This window comes from Euprymna scolopes, chromosome 27 (assembly GCF_053919585.1).
Source record: "Euprymna scolopes isolate OS-2025 chromosome 27, ASM5391958v1, whole genome shotgun sequence".
In the NCBI taxonomy this organism is placed as follows: domain Eukaryota; kingdom Metazoa; phylum Mollusca; class Cephalopoda; order Sepiida; family Sepiolidae; genus Euprymna; species Euprymna scolopes.
In genome coordinates this window covers 78,140,944-78,159,271 of record NC_136508.1, presented here as the reverse complement: position 1 = coordinate 78,159,271, position 18,328 = coordinate 78,140,944, and the positions used below count along the sequence as shown (strand labels likewise).

The 18,328-nt window shown below is 35.3% G+C and overlaps 1 protein-coding gene across 8 annotated transcripts in view; it reads right to left on the bottom strand.

Moving 5' to 3' along the window:
• LOC145248926 (dual specificity tyrosine-phosphorylation-regulated kinase 1A-like) overlaps positions 1-18,328 on the bottom strand; it is a 443,307-nt gene that overhangs the window by 225,914 nt on the left and 199,065 nt on the right. Inside the window, exon 1 of one of the 8 annotated variants that reach the window (XM_080110709.1) lies at positions 4,679-6,379. The exons of 4 other annotated variants lie outside the window; for them this stretch is intronic. In XM_080110709.1, coding sequence (XP_079966835.1) covers positions 4,679-4,802 — 124 coding nt within the window. In that variant the 5' untranslated portion in view covers positions 4,803-6,379. Of the gene's footprint in view, positions 1-4,678; positions 6,380-18,328 lie in introns of those variants that run through there. 3 more of the 8 variants (XM_080110713.1, XM_080110712.1, XM_080110714.1) reach the window with 3 other exon arrangements.

Genomic DNA, 18,328 nt, shown 5'->3' with positions numbered 1-18,328 from the left:
ACGAATTAAAAACAATATTTCGCGACACATTCATAGTTTTTTCATGCTTTTGTTAAATATATTTTAAAACAAATATATAACCACGAAATATCTTAATATTTTGCCTAAATATATAAGCAAGCAGTTTTGGAGAAAAACGGAGGTATTGTTTCCATTTTGTGCTTCCGTTTGAGAGATGCGGGTGCCCCCTAGCGACGAGTTGGAAAGTTAAGCTACCGTGTAATGCTCAATTACATATAATAGTTAAGAATATTTTTAAAAAAGGATTTTGAAACGTAAATTTATTCATCACATTCAGTTTAAAATACTTATTTTATGCAGAATACAGAACGTAATTTTTTTTAACATAATTTTCAAGTTGAATATAATTTTTTTTTTTTTTTATAAAATTGTTAAGTGAAAACATAATAGTTACAATGTTCAGAATGGATTTCTAAATAACGCTAGTATTTCAGCCCGGTCCGTATTCTGCAGAAGTACACGCATCTAAAATAAATTATAAATCGATTTTAATTTTAGAAAATACGCTATATGATGACAATCTTAGAAATAACATTGGTAAAATTAAATTCCTCAAAATTCTCTAAAAATATACAAATATATTATATAGAATACAGTGAATACACATCTCAAGTAAAGTTCATAATGTTGTGGTTGGGTTCTAGAATTATCCAGACCCCTAAAATACCCTCATATATATGTGTGTGTGTGTGAACGTGTCTGTGTGTGTGTACATTTCCCTACACAATAACTGTCAATTTTAAGTCTACAGACTCGAAATTTGATATACAGAGTATTGAGATTTGTGGAAATCTTTGTAATCCGTTTTCGGGCAGAAATTTGGCTGTTAAGGGCCAAGGGGGTCAAAGTTCAACGATTTGACTTTTGAGAACTACTAAACTCCTCCGACAATTTTGGGTCTAAACACTTGAAATTTTAGATATAGGTTCCTTGGACATGGACCTAACTTAATAATATTATTTGAGCTCAAAGCAAATGTTATGGGGTCATAACAGGGGTCAAAGCTAAAAAAAATTAACCGTTATTATTTCATTTTTTTTTTTTTTTTGCTCAACATACACCTCCAAACAACCGGGCAACGCCGGGCTGAAATGCTAGTGTGTGTATATATATAATTGAATGACATTTAGTTTTTCCTATTTACTTGCCGCCAAACGAGGACAGAGTTTGACACAAGGTCGGGTTTTAATGTGGGGAAAATGTAGCCCCAAAAGAACAAAAATAAATCGTCTCAATCATGAAGGGTTTCTTCTCCACTAACCGAGGACTTTGTGAAGTGTAGCATCAGAATTGATACTTCACTGTGATCTTGACTTGAAGGCCAAGAAATCACATCATTTTTACTGGAATCATCATCGCTTCTTATCAAGGATAAAAAAGCCACTCGGAAATAAGGGTTAGATAGAACTTAAGCGACTAAGTATGAGAAAAGATGGGTGTTAAGATTCCTATCAAAAACGATTACAATAATCGAAATACACTCAACTTTTTATGGTCGATATTAGGTCGTGTATATATAAACTACGATTTAAGCGTCACCCATTTTCAATAGAGAGGTAGAGTTTCATGCCCCTTCAGGTGTCATCCGGCTTATTATCATCGATAACAGACAACTTTCATAATAGCAGGAAATTTTTAAGTTTATTTAATGACTTTTAGCGTGAGGGATCAGTTAAATTATAACGTTCTATTCATTTTTCGTTTTACACCACAAAAATAGCTTAATAAGGAAAGTTTTGCTGATTGACCGAAAAGTGGAGTATCAATTTAAGTTATTAATTTAAAAGTGATCCCCTCGTTAAAACTCATTAAATAAACCTAATTTTTTTTTCTGCTAATATGAAAGTTAAGCCAGTTATCGACGATAATGCGCAGAAAAAAAAAAAAAAAAAAAAAAAAAAAAAGAATTAATTTTACGGCAGGGGGAAAGCTCCTTCAAGTCCATCCTCCCAATATAATTGTACCCAAAATCCCCACCACCCACCACTCCCATAAATGCGACAAATCAAATGTTATATATGTTAACATTTTTGAGACCTACATTTTTGTTGTTGTTGTTGTTAAATGATTAAAAATAAACTTCACTTGGTTGGACTGATTTTTTTTTTAATTTAAAATAAAAATTAACACATGTCTCTTATTTGTTTAAAGAAGAAAATATGAAGACTAAATCTTTAGAAACATTTATTAAAATAGAAATAATTACACAACATAGAAAATAATAATAAAAAAAGCGATGCTATATAAAACTTTATAAACCTAACAGTATTGTCGGCCCTTAGTAACAAACTCGGTTATAAAGCTATATAAAAAAAAAAGCTAAATAAATGTATGGCGTGTCATAATAGTAGCAGTTAAACTTGTAGTAAGTAGTCAGCCAGTCGAGAAGCAGTCTTAGTAAAAGACCATAGCAACAGAACATCAAATGCCCATAGTTAGAGAGTGGGGGGAGGGGGTCGAGCAGAGACAGAGAGAGAGGGAGGGAGGTCGAGCATTGAGCGTGGGGGTGGGGGTGCTTAGAAAGAAAGGCGGAGAGGAGGGAGTCTAGCACAGAAAAGAGAAGGGGGGGGGGAGACTACAGCAGAGCAGAGAAAGACGGGGGTGGAGGTGGGTGAACAAATTTATAAAATGCAGAGATAGATATAAGAGAAAAATTAATGCATGTTATGTAGGTTTTTTTTTTTTTTAAAGCTAAACAAGTCTGCGTTCGCTCCATGCACACACGCATTATATGTCATATTTTCAAGGCATGTTAATCGACCCCCCCCCCGCGTTTCTCACTTAGAGCGAGCAAGTTTTGTATCTCTAAGTATTTGCCAATTTGCATATGATTGAAAAGTAAATGCTACTTCATCTTTTTAGGGGGGGGGGGGGGAATGTCTAGAATAAAAACAAATCATGTATTTTTATCGCATCCGAGTCGTGCATGTCGACATATGTGCATTATTGCTGGGGCTGGGCGTGCGTGAAAGAAAAGTTGTTTCTCTTGTAAAATAAAATTAAAAAAAAAAAAACGTGTAGGCATCATTATATTGTGTTTTATGGATACGAAAGAGCGCTTGCAAATTATTCACACATATTTAAATTAGTAAATTATTTGATACGACAGAGGCACATGAGAACTTTGATATTTTTTCTAGTGCACACATAAACCATAATACTCAACATTCACTTTAAAAACTTAATTCAAGCAAAAATTACTTTTTAATCGTCAGTTTTAACGACTTCCGAATAGTCACAATACACACAATTCATTTTAATCTATTACTAGATTTTAAAAAAGGTGATGTACTTTGTTTATGTTCGTGAAAATTTAAAATTAATTTGGGGGTTTGAATTAAGCCCTAAAGTCAACAATCAAGTATTATACTTCGTGTTTGATCTTAAAATGATTATCAAGTGCCTCTGCTGTATCAAAGAAATAAATAATTGAGTGCGTTATTTAGTACATGAGTGATCATCGCGTGTGTTTATATGTTAGTTGATGTGCTATGGCATGCATGCATGTAAACGTATTTCTTTTATTGCATGTGTACACATATATTATTATTATTATTATTATTGTTGTTGATATGTGTATGTAGTGTTAGTATTGTGTGTATACAATTTAATCGTGAAAGAGAGGAGCCATGCATACCAATGTTTACGCGCACGTGTGTGTGTGTGTGTGTGTGTGTTATTGCAATTTCTGCTTATGTTCCGAGTAGTTAAGTAGAAGCACACCTCTAATTACAAACTAGGGGGTTATCATACGAGTGATATTTACCAGTGAGGTCTTCCTTGGAGCCTGAGTGACAACAGGTTTCCCCAAATTTATTTCGGCCCCCCCCTCATAAAATCACAATGTAGTATCTGTTCTGATGCTATTGCTGCTACACTTCTGTCCTAAGTCAGTGGAGGTGGAGAAGAAATCTTTCATGACGGAGACAATTTTAATTTTTGTTCCTGTCCAGAGTTCCCCTTTTTGGTAAGCTGATTTTTCCTCCCACATTAAAAACCGACCTTGTGTCTAACTCTGCCCTCGTAGGGAGGCAAGCAAATCGGAACAGTTATTTTCTTATTCTGGAATCTGAGTAACAGTAAGCGTACCCAAGATTCCAATACTCCCCGTGCATTTCAGAAGTCTGAACGGTGCTTTCCCTCCTCGAACTTTCCATTCTCGCATAACTTCCATGACCTATAATAATTATTATTCTATAAAAAAGAAATCAACATTTTATGCAGGAAAACATATCATGGCGGACCTGGACGACAACTCCCCCTCCCCTATAGAATATTATTGATTGGACATCAATAATATTCTACTAAAAAAAAAAAAAAAAAAAAAAAAACGACAGCCCTTCTTAACATGGAGAGATCAAGGGGTATTTATTTCGAAAGCTATTCTGGGTCGGGGGGGGGGGGGTCTCGTTCAGGTCCGCCCATGGGGCATTTTTAATAATGTAGGATTTTTTTTTTTCCATAAAACAAAATAAACCTTTACCGACCCCACCTACGCGTACAACAGAAAAAAATACAAATAAATTATTTGAAATAATAAACTGATTATCCACCAAGACGATATTGCCTTGATAATCACATTAATTACAAAACAATAATATAATTAGAAGGTAATATTAATTAGTATAATCTTGAAGTACTTAAAAAATGTACCTACGTTTTAGCCGTATAGTGTCCAAATGAGTAGTTTGTTCTTTTCCATGTTGCATCCAAAGCGAATGGTGGCTTGAAATCAAGGATTTTTCTCCCATGGAGTTTTCAGGTGTGGTCAATTTCAACATGATGGTAATTAGCCGTGTAGATTTCACTATATAATATGTGCAGGGCCATTATCTGGGTAGAAATAAGGGTCTAATTTCTGGATTATGGCCACCCGTAAAAAACGAAAACAATTATATTATTATTATTATTATTATTATTATGGTCTAGGTACTTAATACATACCTAGCTTTTAGCTTTGTATTTGGACTATAATTATTCACAAAATTATAGATTTTTCGTATGAAATAATTTTAAATTAGACACTCCATTATTAAACAAAAAAAAATAGCATTAAAAAAAAAAAAAACTATGTTATAGTTCTGTGTTTTGATTGCCACATTTTCGATTTTTTAAAGAAAAACGTTTGTTCGGCCTCATGAACTCATTTCCATTATAATTAATAATATTGATAGAAAGTGATTTTTGTTTTTAAGAAATTTGGTGATGACCAATGAGGCTAATTTGGACAAAAATCGTCAACAAAATTCTACAGATATAAATAAATACATAAAAAATCGTTTATTATTATTATTATTATTATTAAATGCAATATTTACCGATTACTTTAATACAATGATAGCAAAATAATTTTAATAAATATTAAATATACAAGTTTAAAATTCACTGTAGTATTAGAGATAACCTTAAATTATTAAACCCACAAATTTATGCAGTTGTTGTTCGCCTCCCCCAAAAAAGTAATAAAATAACGCTTATGGCCGGCAAGATGAAAATGAGTATAAATTTTTAAATTAGTTTAAATTAAAATCTTAATATGTACACAATGAAGAATTGTTAAAAACATAAGTAAAAATGTAAACGTTAGATGTTTGTGTGTTGTGAATATATATATATATATATTTTTTTTTTAAAGCTGATTCTCGCGAGTGTGTTTATTCTGTTTGCCAAAAATAGGAAGTCATTTCTGTGTTTTTGTTTTCAAGTGTACGCGAATAACAAAATAGAAAATGTAGAGACCTCCATAGATAAAATTGATGATCGTAAGGATATCCAAAACATTGGTTCTGGGCAGAAGATAACATATAAAAAGAAATGTTTAGTGATTATTAAAACGACAAAATAAAAATTTGAAAATTGATCTTATCTTGTGAGCGATGAGAAGACAGAAAATCCCTGTGTTGTACACAAAATGAATACGAGACGCTTTTTTTCTTCTTTTTTTTTTTTTAACTGTTCGCCAGTCTTTTTAGTCCAGTTTGTAAAGTCCAGCTGTTTTAAATGGATATTGTTAAATTATACCAACAGGAAGGTCCAGCCGGTAAAAAAAGGGGCAGCTGGACAGTAGACATACCATCAACGATATATAGATATCTATATATAATAATAATAAAAAAAAGATTAAAAAAAAAAAGAAGTAGAAAGAGACGTGTTTCTCTTTCTCTCTCTTTTTTTGTTTTTTGGTATTGACTGCGATAGAGGAGAGTGCGTGAATTATGACGCAGACGCAGCCAAAAAGCCGGAGACACGCAGTCCATAATTGGCCCACATTCCCTGAATCCGGTGGGGAATATTTATGTTCAGCCAATCGCAGTAGACGTTACATCTCGGCCTTGGTTGGAGGTTATCTGTCTGGTTGGTATGCAACGAAGTTATTTTAGGTCAGGTACTCTCTCTCTCTCTCTCTCTCTCTCTCTCTCTCTCTCTCTGTATGTGTGGGGAGGGGACAGATGATAAAGCAAATGCTCGCTAGATATACTCTTGCTCTCTCTCCCTCTCCCTTTCGCTGATAGGGCGCTTATTCTCGGCTTGGTCGTCATAGTCGACGAGTCCCCACTCACAAAAAGCTAAACGATGCGCACATGCACACACAAACATATTTTACTCTCTCTCTCTCTCTCTCTCTTATATATATATATATATATATATATATATATATATATATATATATATATATATATATATATATATATATATATATATATACTCCAATATTTAATTAAATAATGCTCAATACATAAGTAGAGCTTTATAGAAAATATACTTTTGACAAGTGAGCCAGAGCCACACAGGAACGTTTGTTTTAATTCATGGAACGAATTCGTCAGGCTAACTTTCATACTCTTCAAATCCATAAGAGCCGTAAATAATTAAAATAGTGCGTTCTCTTATGATTAGGATGGTAGAATTTCGAAAGTAGCCCGAAAAATTTCTTCGGTGGAATAAAACAAAAGTTTTTGCGTAGATATGATTTTTAACTTTGACATGGCTTGATAAAGCAGCAGTTACGGCTGCTGCTGCTTCCAAACAAAGTACGATCATTCATCTTCTTTGACGTCACACAACGTCCGACAAATCACTGTTATCCATCCTTTATGACGTACATATCTTTCTTAAAAATAAGGAGTGAAGGATACGTCCTTGACAATCAGTCCGACAGACGGCGCCATTTTTGATTAGATAATGACGTTGCATCTCTCGGACTGAGGTATGGTTCTGGGCGGTTTTAGGAGCTTCCAGGCTTCATCTTCTCTTTAAAGGTTTATTGTTAATAATTTGAGGCGCTCCTACTGGGGAATGCCGACGGCGTTTGCTCCGGCATTTTTATAAGCCAGAGTGCACCTCCTTTTGTGCGCTATATTTCCAATTTCAACCTTCCGACACATTTTCCCACTGTGGAATGGAGGTAGATACCTACCAAACCCAAGGGATCTAGAAGCTTGTCTAGATAGAGGATCTCTTCACGCCTTTTATGTATTAATTTGATAGAGCAGGTCATCATTTTGTGATCTCATCCACTATGTTCATTTGTTTTAATGGATGACATGATTTGGATAAGGTCACCCAGGGTGAAAGGAGAGAAACGGGATAATAAGATTCATTATCTTTTTTTAAATCATGGGATCTAGACTGTTCGTCTAGTAAGCGATCTGTTAGCCTTTATTATAAAACATCTCCCCCCCCCCTCGCTCTTTTTGTTTGATCAATGACATCAAGTTTTACGCCATCCCGTATGCACGGTAACAAAATAAAGGGTTCCCGAGTCAGCAACAGTTACGGCTGCTGCCGCTGCTTTCAAACATCCGCGCCCACAAAGTTTTAATAGTACACTAGACACCCCAGCGGACTAGACGGCTCGTATTGAAGCTAATGATGACATCTACGGTTATCCGAACTTGTTTTAATAAGTGACGTCACAAACCGATTACGTCATCCAGTGTCAAGCAAGCAAGATCTGCAGACATGATTTGATTAATAACGTTATCATTTCGTGACGTCATCAATTGTGTATGGTTATCTCGCATATTTTAATGAATGACGGTAGGCCTACAACGGATAATACGCACTAAATTTTAACCAGATTCGGTTTTATTACGCTGGGTTTACGAGAGGATCTAAACTTTTGAATAATTATTATGCACTCATGGAATAATTGAGCCCAGTATTAGATTTATTTCCATCCAATATATCTATAATATGAAGCTCTGTGTGTGTGTGTGTGTGTGTGTGTGTGTGTGTGTGTGTGTGTGTGTGTGTGTGTGTGTGTGTGTGTGTGTCTGGTCACGAATAGACTCCTATATGGTTACACTATTTTAAAAAAACTGATTACATATAATGATAGATGTATCGAGACACAGGAATGGGTATGTTTGATCCTGCAGAACTGTGGTTCATTAAAATTGTGGGGGTCTGCGTTCGCGCCTGGTCCACAAAGTATGGAAATAAAAAGTTTAAAAATTAAATAAGAACGTTTACAAGTGTTTTTGATATAGATGTACATAAGAATATTTTGATAAGCATTTATATTTGCCCTCTATCACCCCACAACCCTGGGGTTACTATCTTTAAGAGTATATTTGAGAAAATTAACCACATCCTGTCTGCTCACCCTTCGGCTAACATTCACATTTGCGGTGACTTTAATGTCCATAATGCGGAATGGCTGACCCACTCAAATAAAACTGATAACGAGGGGAGGTTTTGTCATGATTTTGCCATTGCCTATGACCTCACTCAGATTGTTCACGAACCCACCCGTGTGCCCGACACACCCGGTCAATATGCAAGCCTTCTATCTCTTTTCCTCACAACTTCCCCTGAGCTGTGTTCATGTTCCGTTCTATCTCCTCTGGGATCCTCTCACCACTCTGTTGTAACAGTTAAGATAAAAATGAAATGTAATAAGTCTTCAGACGTACCTCTCCACCGTACTGTATATCGATACTCTATGGCTGACTGGGATAGTTTCCGTACATTCATATCTGACCTACCTCTGCATTGCATGTTTAAAAAGGATGTGTCTTCTATAGTATCAGACCTGAGCGAATGGTTAATTGTAGGCATAGACCGATTCATACCATCCAAAAAATTCCAACAAAAACCTAACAGCCAGCCATGGTTCTCCCCTGAATGTGCTGCTGCCATCGTGCACAGAAATCACTTTTTCCATAGCTACCAATGTAATAGATGTACTGAGACTAAAGCTGCTTTCAGGACTGCCAGCAACCACTGTAAGAGAGTAATAAAAAATGCAAGAGAGCTATATGCTCAGTCTGTTAAATCCAAAGTAGCTGAGCAGCGGCTTGGTTCCCACCAGTTCTGGCAAATAACAAATAGGATCTTGAACAGAACTGTGCGTTCTATCCCAACTATCATCAATGGAACTGAGGTCATCTCGTCAGCATCAGACAGGGCCAGACTATTTGCTAAGAACTTTGCAGCTAATTCTACCCTATGCGACAATGACCATCAACTCCCTGTATTTCCTCCTATAACACAGAACACGCTAGGTAACATACAAATATCTGTCCGTGAGGTCGCCAAGCTAATCAAGAACCTTGATTCCAGTAAAGCAACTGGCCCTGATGGCATTCCAGTTATAGTGCTGAAAAAGCTCCAACCAGAACTTGCTCCCATACTTACAAAACTGTTTAAGCGTTGCCTTAAGGAGAAGTGCTTTCCAACACCCTGGAAACCCTCATCAATATGCCCTGTATTTAAGAATTCAGGTGATAAGTCATCTCCCTCTCAGTACACACCAATAAGTCTCTTGTATGTCATGAGTAAGTTGTTGGAATCCATATTAAATAAAGAAGTAGTCAACCACCTCAACAGAAACAACTTTCTTAGTGACATGCAATATGGTTTCCGCTCTGCAAGATCTACAGCAGATGTGCTAACGGTTATATCACATAGGATTAGTGAATCTCTTGACAAAGGTTTCCTTTCCAGGGCAATTGCTCTTGACATATCAAAGGCCTTCGATAAGGTATGGCATAAGGGCCTACTTCACAAGATTTCCAGCTACGGTATTACCGGAAATGTTTTCTCAATCATTAAATCATTTCTCTCTGATAGGTTCATAAGAGTAGTGGTTGATGGGCAGAAATCAGAGGCCCACAGTATTAATGCTGGAGTCCCCCAGGGGTCCATCCTGGGCCCAACTCTCTTCCTGATCTACATCAATGATCTCCCAAAACACATACTTAAATCATTTGTTGACATCTATGCTGATGACACGATCATCTATGGCAACACATCAAAGGCCGTAAATGACAAAGTTCCCTCTAATTCTCTCTCCTCTGATCTTGAGCGCGTGGTACAATGGGGGAAGAGATGGCTGGTCACTTTTAATGCATCCAAAACCAAGCTTCTATCTTTACATCATCAACGCTCTGATCCCCATCTGGCATCAATTGAAATGGATGACTCTCGTCTTGGGGAGGCTCCATGTTTTGACAAGCTTCTGGGCTTGACCTTTACTCCTGACCTGAAATGGAATACGTACATCAAATCTGTTGCCAGGGATGCTGGGAAAATGGTGGGATCCTTCTACTGCTCCAGAAGATATCTCACTACTGATGCAATTCTCTATCTATATAAAAGCCAAGTACGTCCAAGGATGGAGTGCTGCTGCCACATCTGGGCAGAAGCTGCTAAAAACAGCCTATCCTGCCTTGACAGAGTACAAAATAGACTTTGTGGTTTAGTGGGGGATACCCTTTTCTCTTCCCTGCAACCTCTCTCTCACAGAAGAGACGTTGCGAGCCTGTCTTTGTTTTAGCGCTATTTCCATGGCAGGTGCTTGTCTGAGCTCCAATCTCTCGCCAATCTTTCACGAGAAACACCCGTTTGGCTGAAACTACTGTCAATAATTTTCCCCACTCTTTATCTGTGCCTAAATCCAAACGTAGATTCCATGAGCAAACCTTCTTTCTTAGAACTGCACGCCAGTGGTACTCTCTGCCGCTTGCCTGTTTCCCACCTGACTTACAACTTGGACATCTTCAAGTCCAACATAAACAAACTCCTGACAAACCTCCCCCTTAAGTAAGACACTCTATCCAAACCCCCAATACTAATGATTACTACAATACTATCTCATTGATTACTGTACACGCAATAACCCTTATCCCTGAGTGGCCTTCGGGTCTTGATAAGTGGTTACCCCAATGTAAAAAAAAAAAAAAAAAAAGTTTAAACTTAAATAGGGATGGTATAATAAAATTGTGGGGTCTGCGTTTGCGCCTGGCCTCCATAGAATGGAAATAGGCACAAATTTTAATAAAGACTTTTCATATCTATCTGCGTAAGTATACTTTGATAATTATGTTTCAGTTTGAAGAAATATGGTATAATAAAATTATGGGGTGTTCGTTCGCACCTGACCTCCATAGAATGGAAATATGTCACAAAGTTTAACAAGGTTTTTTAATATAAATCCACAGAATATTGTGATAAATGTTTCAGTGTGAACAGGTGTGCTATATGGGGTTTATCTATTTTATTTTTACTTTCATCATATTTTGCTTTGGTTTTGATACTCCCAAATTCAACCCAAATTTACAACCCTTCCTTTTCATAACCTATCATACTTTCATAAATCAGAGTCCATTTTCTGTAGGCTATTTTTGAATCCAGTCAACGACGGGTGCTTTTGCTAGTATATATATATATTAATTGTCGGTATAGACAGCTTCATATCCTCCAAGAAATTCCAGCAAAAGTCTAACAGTCAACCATGGTTCACTCTAGAATGTGCTGCTGCCATTACGCACAGAAATCACTGTTTCCATTGCTTTCAACGAAATAGATATCATGAAACTAAAGCTACTTTTAAGACTGACAGCAACCACTGTCAAAGAGTAATAAAGAATGTGAGAGATTCGTATGCTCAGTACGTCAAGTATCTGAGCAGCAGCTTAGTTCCCATGAGTTTTGGCGAATAACAAACAGGATCCTGAACTGAAGCGGGTTCTCTATCCCAACCATCACCAATGGACCTGAGGTAATTTCATCAGCATCTGACAAAGCAAAACTCTTTACCAAAAAACTTTGCAGCAAATTCTACCCTTTCCGACCAGGGCTACCTACTTCCTGTATTTTCTCCTGTGACTGAAAACACACTATGTGTGACGTTGCCAAGCTTATCAAAAAACTTAATTCCATTAAAGCAACTGGCCCCAACAGCATTCCAATCATAGTGTTCAAAAAGCTTCAACCGGAACTAGTTTCCATTTTTACAAAGCTGTTTAAACGTTGCCTTAAGAAGAAATGCTTCCCAACACCCTGGAAAACTTCATCAGTCTTCTCCGTATTTAAAAAATTCTGGAGATCAGTCATCTGCTTCTCAATACAGACCAATGAATCTTCTATGTGTCATGAGTAAGTAGCTGGAATCTGTGATAAATCGAGAAGTGGTCAACCACCTCAGCAAAAATAACCTCCTCAGTGGCATGCAATATGGTTTCCATTCTGCTAGATCTACAGATGATGCGCTAACTATATCACACAGGATTAGTGAATCTCTCGATGAGGGCTTCATTTCAAAAGCAATAGGTCTTGAACTAGTAAAAGCCTTTGATAAGATATGACAAAGGTCTACTTCACAAGATAGCCGGCTATAGAATATCTGAAGATATCCTTTCAATTATTAAATCCTTTCTCTCCAATAGGCTTATAAGAGTTGTCATCGATGGGCAGAAATCATAGTATCAATGCTGGTGTCCCTCAGGGTTTCATCCTGATCCTAACTCTCTTCCTGATCTCCATCAATGATCTCTCAAATCACATTCTTTGATCATTCGTAGATATTTATGCAGATAACATCACAATCTATGGCAACACTTCACAGATCAACAATGACCAAGATCTTTCTGATATTCTCTCTTCTGATCTTGGGCACATGGTGCAATGGGTCAAAAGGTGGCTGATTAATTTTAATGCAGCTAAAACCAAGCTTCTCTCTTTTCATCATAATCGCTCTGACCCTTATCAGGCCCTAATTGAAATGAATAGCTCTCGTCTTGGGGAAGCACCATGTCTTGACAAGCTTCTGGGACTGACCTTCACTCATAATCTGAAAGGGAACACATACATCAAATCTGTTTCCAATGTCACAGGAAAAATGGTTGGATCATTCTACCGCTCCCGTAAGTATCTCACTGGTGATGCAATCCTCCATCTGTATAAGAGCCAAGTATGTCCTAAAATGGAGTACTGTTACCACACCATATCCTGCCTTGATAGAGTTCAAAACCGGTTTCAAAACCTAGTAGGTGATGCCCTTTTCTCTTCCACGAAACCTCTTTGTTACAGGAGAGATGTTGCGAGCTTCTCTTTGCTCTTTCGTTATTTTCATTGCAAGAGCTCAGCTGAAATCTAATTTATGGTCTCCCTTTGCCGGACTTTCAAAAAGTTCTGATTTTTCTGATTCCAGATTCCGATTAATTGTCCTAACACACACACACATATAGGATGGCTCACTTAAAAGTAGCCCGATCTATCTAACCTTTCTCTTAACGACCAACTGACACCAGAAGACAAAATGCAATTCTTTTTCCAACAAGATGGCGCTACATACCACATGTCTCACAAATCACTGACACGAGTTCATGACATGTTTATGGAAGAAAGAAAAATAAGCAAAGGGTTATGGCTACCACGTTCCTCGGACTTGTCATCATGTGATTTTTATCTTTGGGGGACTTTAAAACAAAAAGTTTATGCAAATAATCTTCACAATCTAGACAAACTACAGGAGAACATTACCAGCACTATCAGGAGAATCACCAGAGAAGATCTACAGGCAGTATCTGCAAATGTGGTTAAACATGCCTATAAATGCATAGATGTCGACGGGGAGCACTTCCGGCACTTTTTATAATACTACAAGTAATTTAAACAATAAAAGAATATTCCTCCTCTTTGCTACATTTTCCGGGCTACTTTCATGTGGGCCACCCTCAATATATATCTTAATAATTTAAATGGAATGAAATAACAAAAAAATATAGAGTGCCCTCCCTCGCTTTTTCTTTTTTTTTTTTAATTGCATTTTCACCCCAAACAAGGCACATTGCCACTTTGTTGTAGGGGGCTACTATCAGGGACATAAGCATCAGGGGTACTGTATAGGAAGTTGGACAGCAAGATGTCGATTCACGTTACTCTTGAACTTCTACATATCAGTACAGTCGGGGAAGCAGGGACCCGGAAGGGAATTCCAAAGTCTAGCTGTTCTGTCGGACACAAAACAGTTAAACTGAAAAAGTTTTTTTTTAAAGTTGCCCGATACAATGTACAATTTAACTATGTCAATTTTGGAACTTCTACACTATTAGAACCGCCCATTTTTTTTTAATAACTAATTTTACGTTTATGTGTATATTTAGAAAATAGTAATATATTGACTTATTGTTTTAAAAGATTATTTTTGTCCAGTGACGCGATAGAAAATAATTGTTTACTTGGTTTATTGACCAAAAAAAATAATGGTATATGCTACCTTATGCTAGAACAGAACACCGACCACTCTAATTTGGATTTTGGGGGATATTTGAGGTCGCTGACAACGAATCTGGTAATCAAAACCGTCGCAAATTTACCGTTAGCATGGTATGAACCCCTGGACGCTGGGACTATTTTACGCCATTTCATAGCCTTTATTAGTGTTTCCTTACATGATGCATTTGCACGTACGTAGTGAAGTGACTTATCACATCACGGAGGAATCTTGAGAGGACATTTGAAATAACAAAGTTTAAAACCAAAAAAAAAAAAAAATGTAGTTCATTTTTTTGTGTTACCTAGTTTTTAATGCTTTTTAATTGATCTAAAAAAAAGTTTTCATGAATTTACAAAAACATCTTCATGTTTTCCATTTTTTGTTGGGGGGGTATTCAATTATAGAACTTGTGTAGTTTAACAGGTGCTTCTGCAGTTTAATTAACCGTTTTTCCGTAAGTAATGCTCCGACATTTACCGAGTAGAATACCATTTCACATTTTACAAAAATTCTGTTTACATTGGGGTGGGGTGGGGGCGCTCCTCCAGCATAGTCAAAAAGCAGCCCAGTGATATTGTGTTCCACAGGCGGTCAGTTCTAAGAAAGAATCTTTACTAATGGAAATTTATTTTAGTTTTAAGTAGCTAGATAGGTAGAGAGAGAGAGGGAGAGAGAGAGATGGAAACTACTGACAGTGGCTGTAGCTAGACGAGTTTTTGTTGTGTATGTTTTATAGGGGTTAGCGTTAGAGTTAGGGTTAAGAAAGCAATTTTTTAAAATTTAAATCATTTTACATGGAGAAGAAGTCTCTTATATCCGGGTTACACTGTATTATATTACTTGTGTACACAATCCGTTATGAATGCCGAAAAAAAAAAAAATTATACTTCGCTAGTGTTCATTACAAACCAATAGTAAATGAAAACTTGAAATACTAGAAGCATTACAAACCGATCTTAAGAATGCGTGAAAAAAAATTGAATAATTCGACCTCCTACAAGCTTATAACTACTTGAAAAATGTAATTTAAATTCTAATTTTTTTTTTCAATTGAAGGAGCAAAGACCAAATTTTAAAAAAATAACAGGTTTAATAGCAAATTAGGCAATATTTGTTTTTTTTTTAAATCGGTTTTCTTTAAAAAAAAGATTTGAAGAAAATCAACAAAATTTTACTTACTTCGGTTATAAAAAATCGATATAAATATGAAAAAATAACTTACCTATAAAAAATACTATTGAATGTTTAGTTCCATTCTTCATTGTTCAGAATTTATCCATATTTACATTTTAAATTCCAGTTATTTTTTAAATAAAAGAATTTTTAAAACGACTATTTGAAAAAAGCTTGATTACGCAAGCACTTTTATGTCTTTATCGAAAAACTGGAAGTAGCGGTTTTTCCTTCTTTAGAACTACGGATGGACAGAAGGCAGTAAAAACCACACGTTCACGTTAGCTGTGTAGCCTTATGCGTGAAGAAATATGTGTTCCAATAGTTTAAAAATAGTCAAATTTTACTCATAAGTTTTTGCCTTTAAAAAAAAAGACAGTTGAGAATTTTTTTTCTTTTCTCAAAGAAATGCATAAATTTTTGATTTATTATATTTTCATTCTTCTTTATCGAGTGAATTTTTTTTTTAAAATATACAAAAAAAGAAAACATTGAATGAAATAGAAAAAATTGTCGTCAGCGTCCATTATTTACTGGACAATATGAGCAGAACATAAGCTTCCAATAAAAATTTTTTTTTTAAATCAACATGGTTTTTAAAAAGAAAAGGTTTTACACTTTGGATTTTACAGGTAAATTTCCAAAAAACACTTCATTTTTTTTTTTTTTTTAAATTTACAATATATTATTTATTGATCTTTTATCTTCAATTTGTGATATATAAAACTTTGGTGAGTAAATTATTAAAATTTTAACAGACATTTCAAAATGGAGGAGGGGGTGAATTAAAAACAAAACGTTTGTCTAAAATATTATATTCGGTTTATTGGAAAGAGCATAAAATTTCACATTGACCCTGAAAATATCGTAAAAATTTAACCAAGTGAAAAATTTTGATAGATTTTTTAAGTTTAAAAGTTGAAAAAAAATTAACTCGTAAAATTCAATTAAATCTCATTAGGTAAAAAAAAAAAATGGCTGCATGAAGGCGCGCCGATACTGTGTAAATAGAGTTCTTAAAAAAAATAAAAAATAATATTTCTATTATTTTTTTTTAAACAACTTTAATAGTTTATTTTGAAAGTATATTCCATAAAGAAAATAAATAACCCACTTTTAAAAGAGAAATTATGAGTTTTTATATTCGCAGTTTCGTGTTAGGAGTGTCAAAAATTCCCCCCAAATTCTGATATACCTATAGAAGCATTATTAATAAAACTTTTTTAAAAAAAGTACTATCAATAAAATAAACTTTACTAATAGTAATAACATCCTGAAATGTTTGTAAAATTATTAAAATGATTAACTAATGAAATAAATATATACACGTTATCAATAAAATTCTATAAATTGTTCAAAACCAGTTACATCAATCTATCCCTGACGATGAATCCAGAAGGACTGGAAAGTACTGGGATTTACGACAAATATGGCGATTACATCAACCAGTTCCTGCCAGAAATAAGGACCGTTATTCGGAAGTTGGAAAGAATAAAAAATAGAACAAATAAGCAAGGAAAGTTTATTTTATTTTTATGCTTAAATGAAAAAATGCTGCCTCTCTCTCTCATATATATATATATATATATATATATATATATATATATATATATATATATATATATATATACTAGCGGGGTTACCCGGCATTGCCCAAGTGTTTGTTTCCGGGACGGGGGGGGGGGGAGGAGTTTTTAAAAATGTTATGGTAGGTAAGTGGGAAGGATCAAACCCGGAGTCATGAGTAAAAGTGTGAAAAAAAAAAAAAAAAAAAAAAAAAAAACATCTGCAACGTTAACAGTTCGGCCACCAACAAAAGTCCATTCCAGTTGTTTAGGAAAAAAAAAAAAAAAAAACGACTACGGTAGGTCGGCGCGAACGTGAAAATATAATGTGAATTGTCCAGCACGCTAACCACTACGCCACAGAGCACTGCAGCTTAGTTTAGTGATTTTAAATAACTTCACATGAAAGAACTACGAAGCCAAACCGGTGTTCTCTTCTCAACTGTTCCTTGTGAACAATCCCCAAACGGTGTTAAGTGGTGGCAGGGGGAGGAGGAATTTATAAGAGAGAAAATATTTTACCACTTCCATTGATCTTAACCGATTTTGGCCGTGACTTCTCAGCAGAAAAAGTATAGAAATCTAAGATTATCGAGGAATTTGAGAAATAATAAGCCTATAACACACCTCAGATATTGTTCTGCCGTTTGTGCATATTATATTTGCATGAAATATCTTGATTTTTAATCCTATTAAGGTCAAAATCAGACGAGAAAAAATGAGTTCATTTTATTTATATATATATATATATATATATATAGTTTTATTCTTATTGCCAAAAGTCGTGTATTAGAGTTCATTTGACCAAAGACCGCCCACGCCAGCATTATGTCAATGAAATTTATGTTTCATTTTAGACAAAAAAAAAAAAAAGAAAAAGTTTCGTTAATGCAACTTTTAGTTCATGTAAATACACAAATTCTTTATTTCACGAAGAAATGGAAACGGGAAATTAGAGCATAAATTATTTCCCGAGACAATTTAAGGAGAAATAACAACCAATGAAATTGGAGTATACAAATTAAATAACGCGGGTATTTCATCCAAGCGCGCGCACATTTTT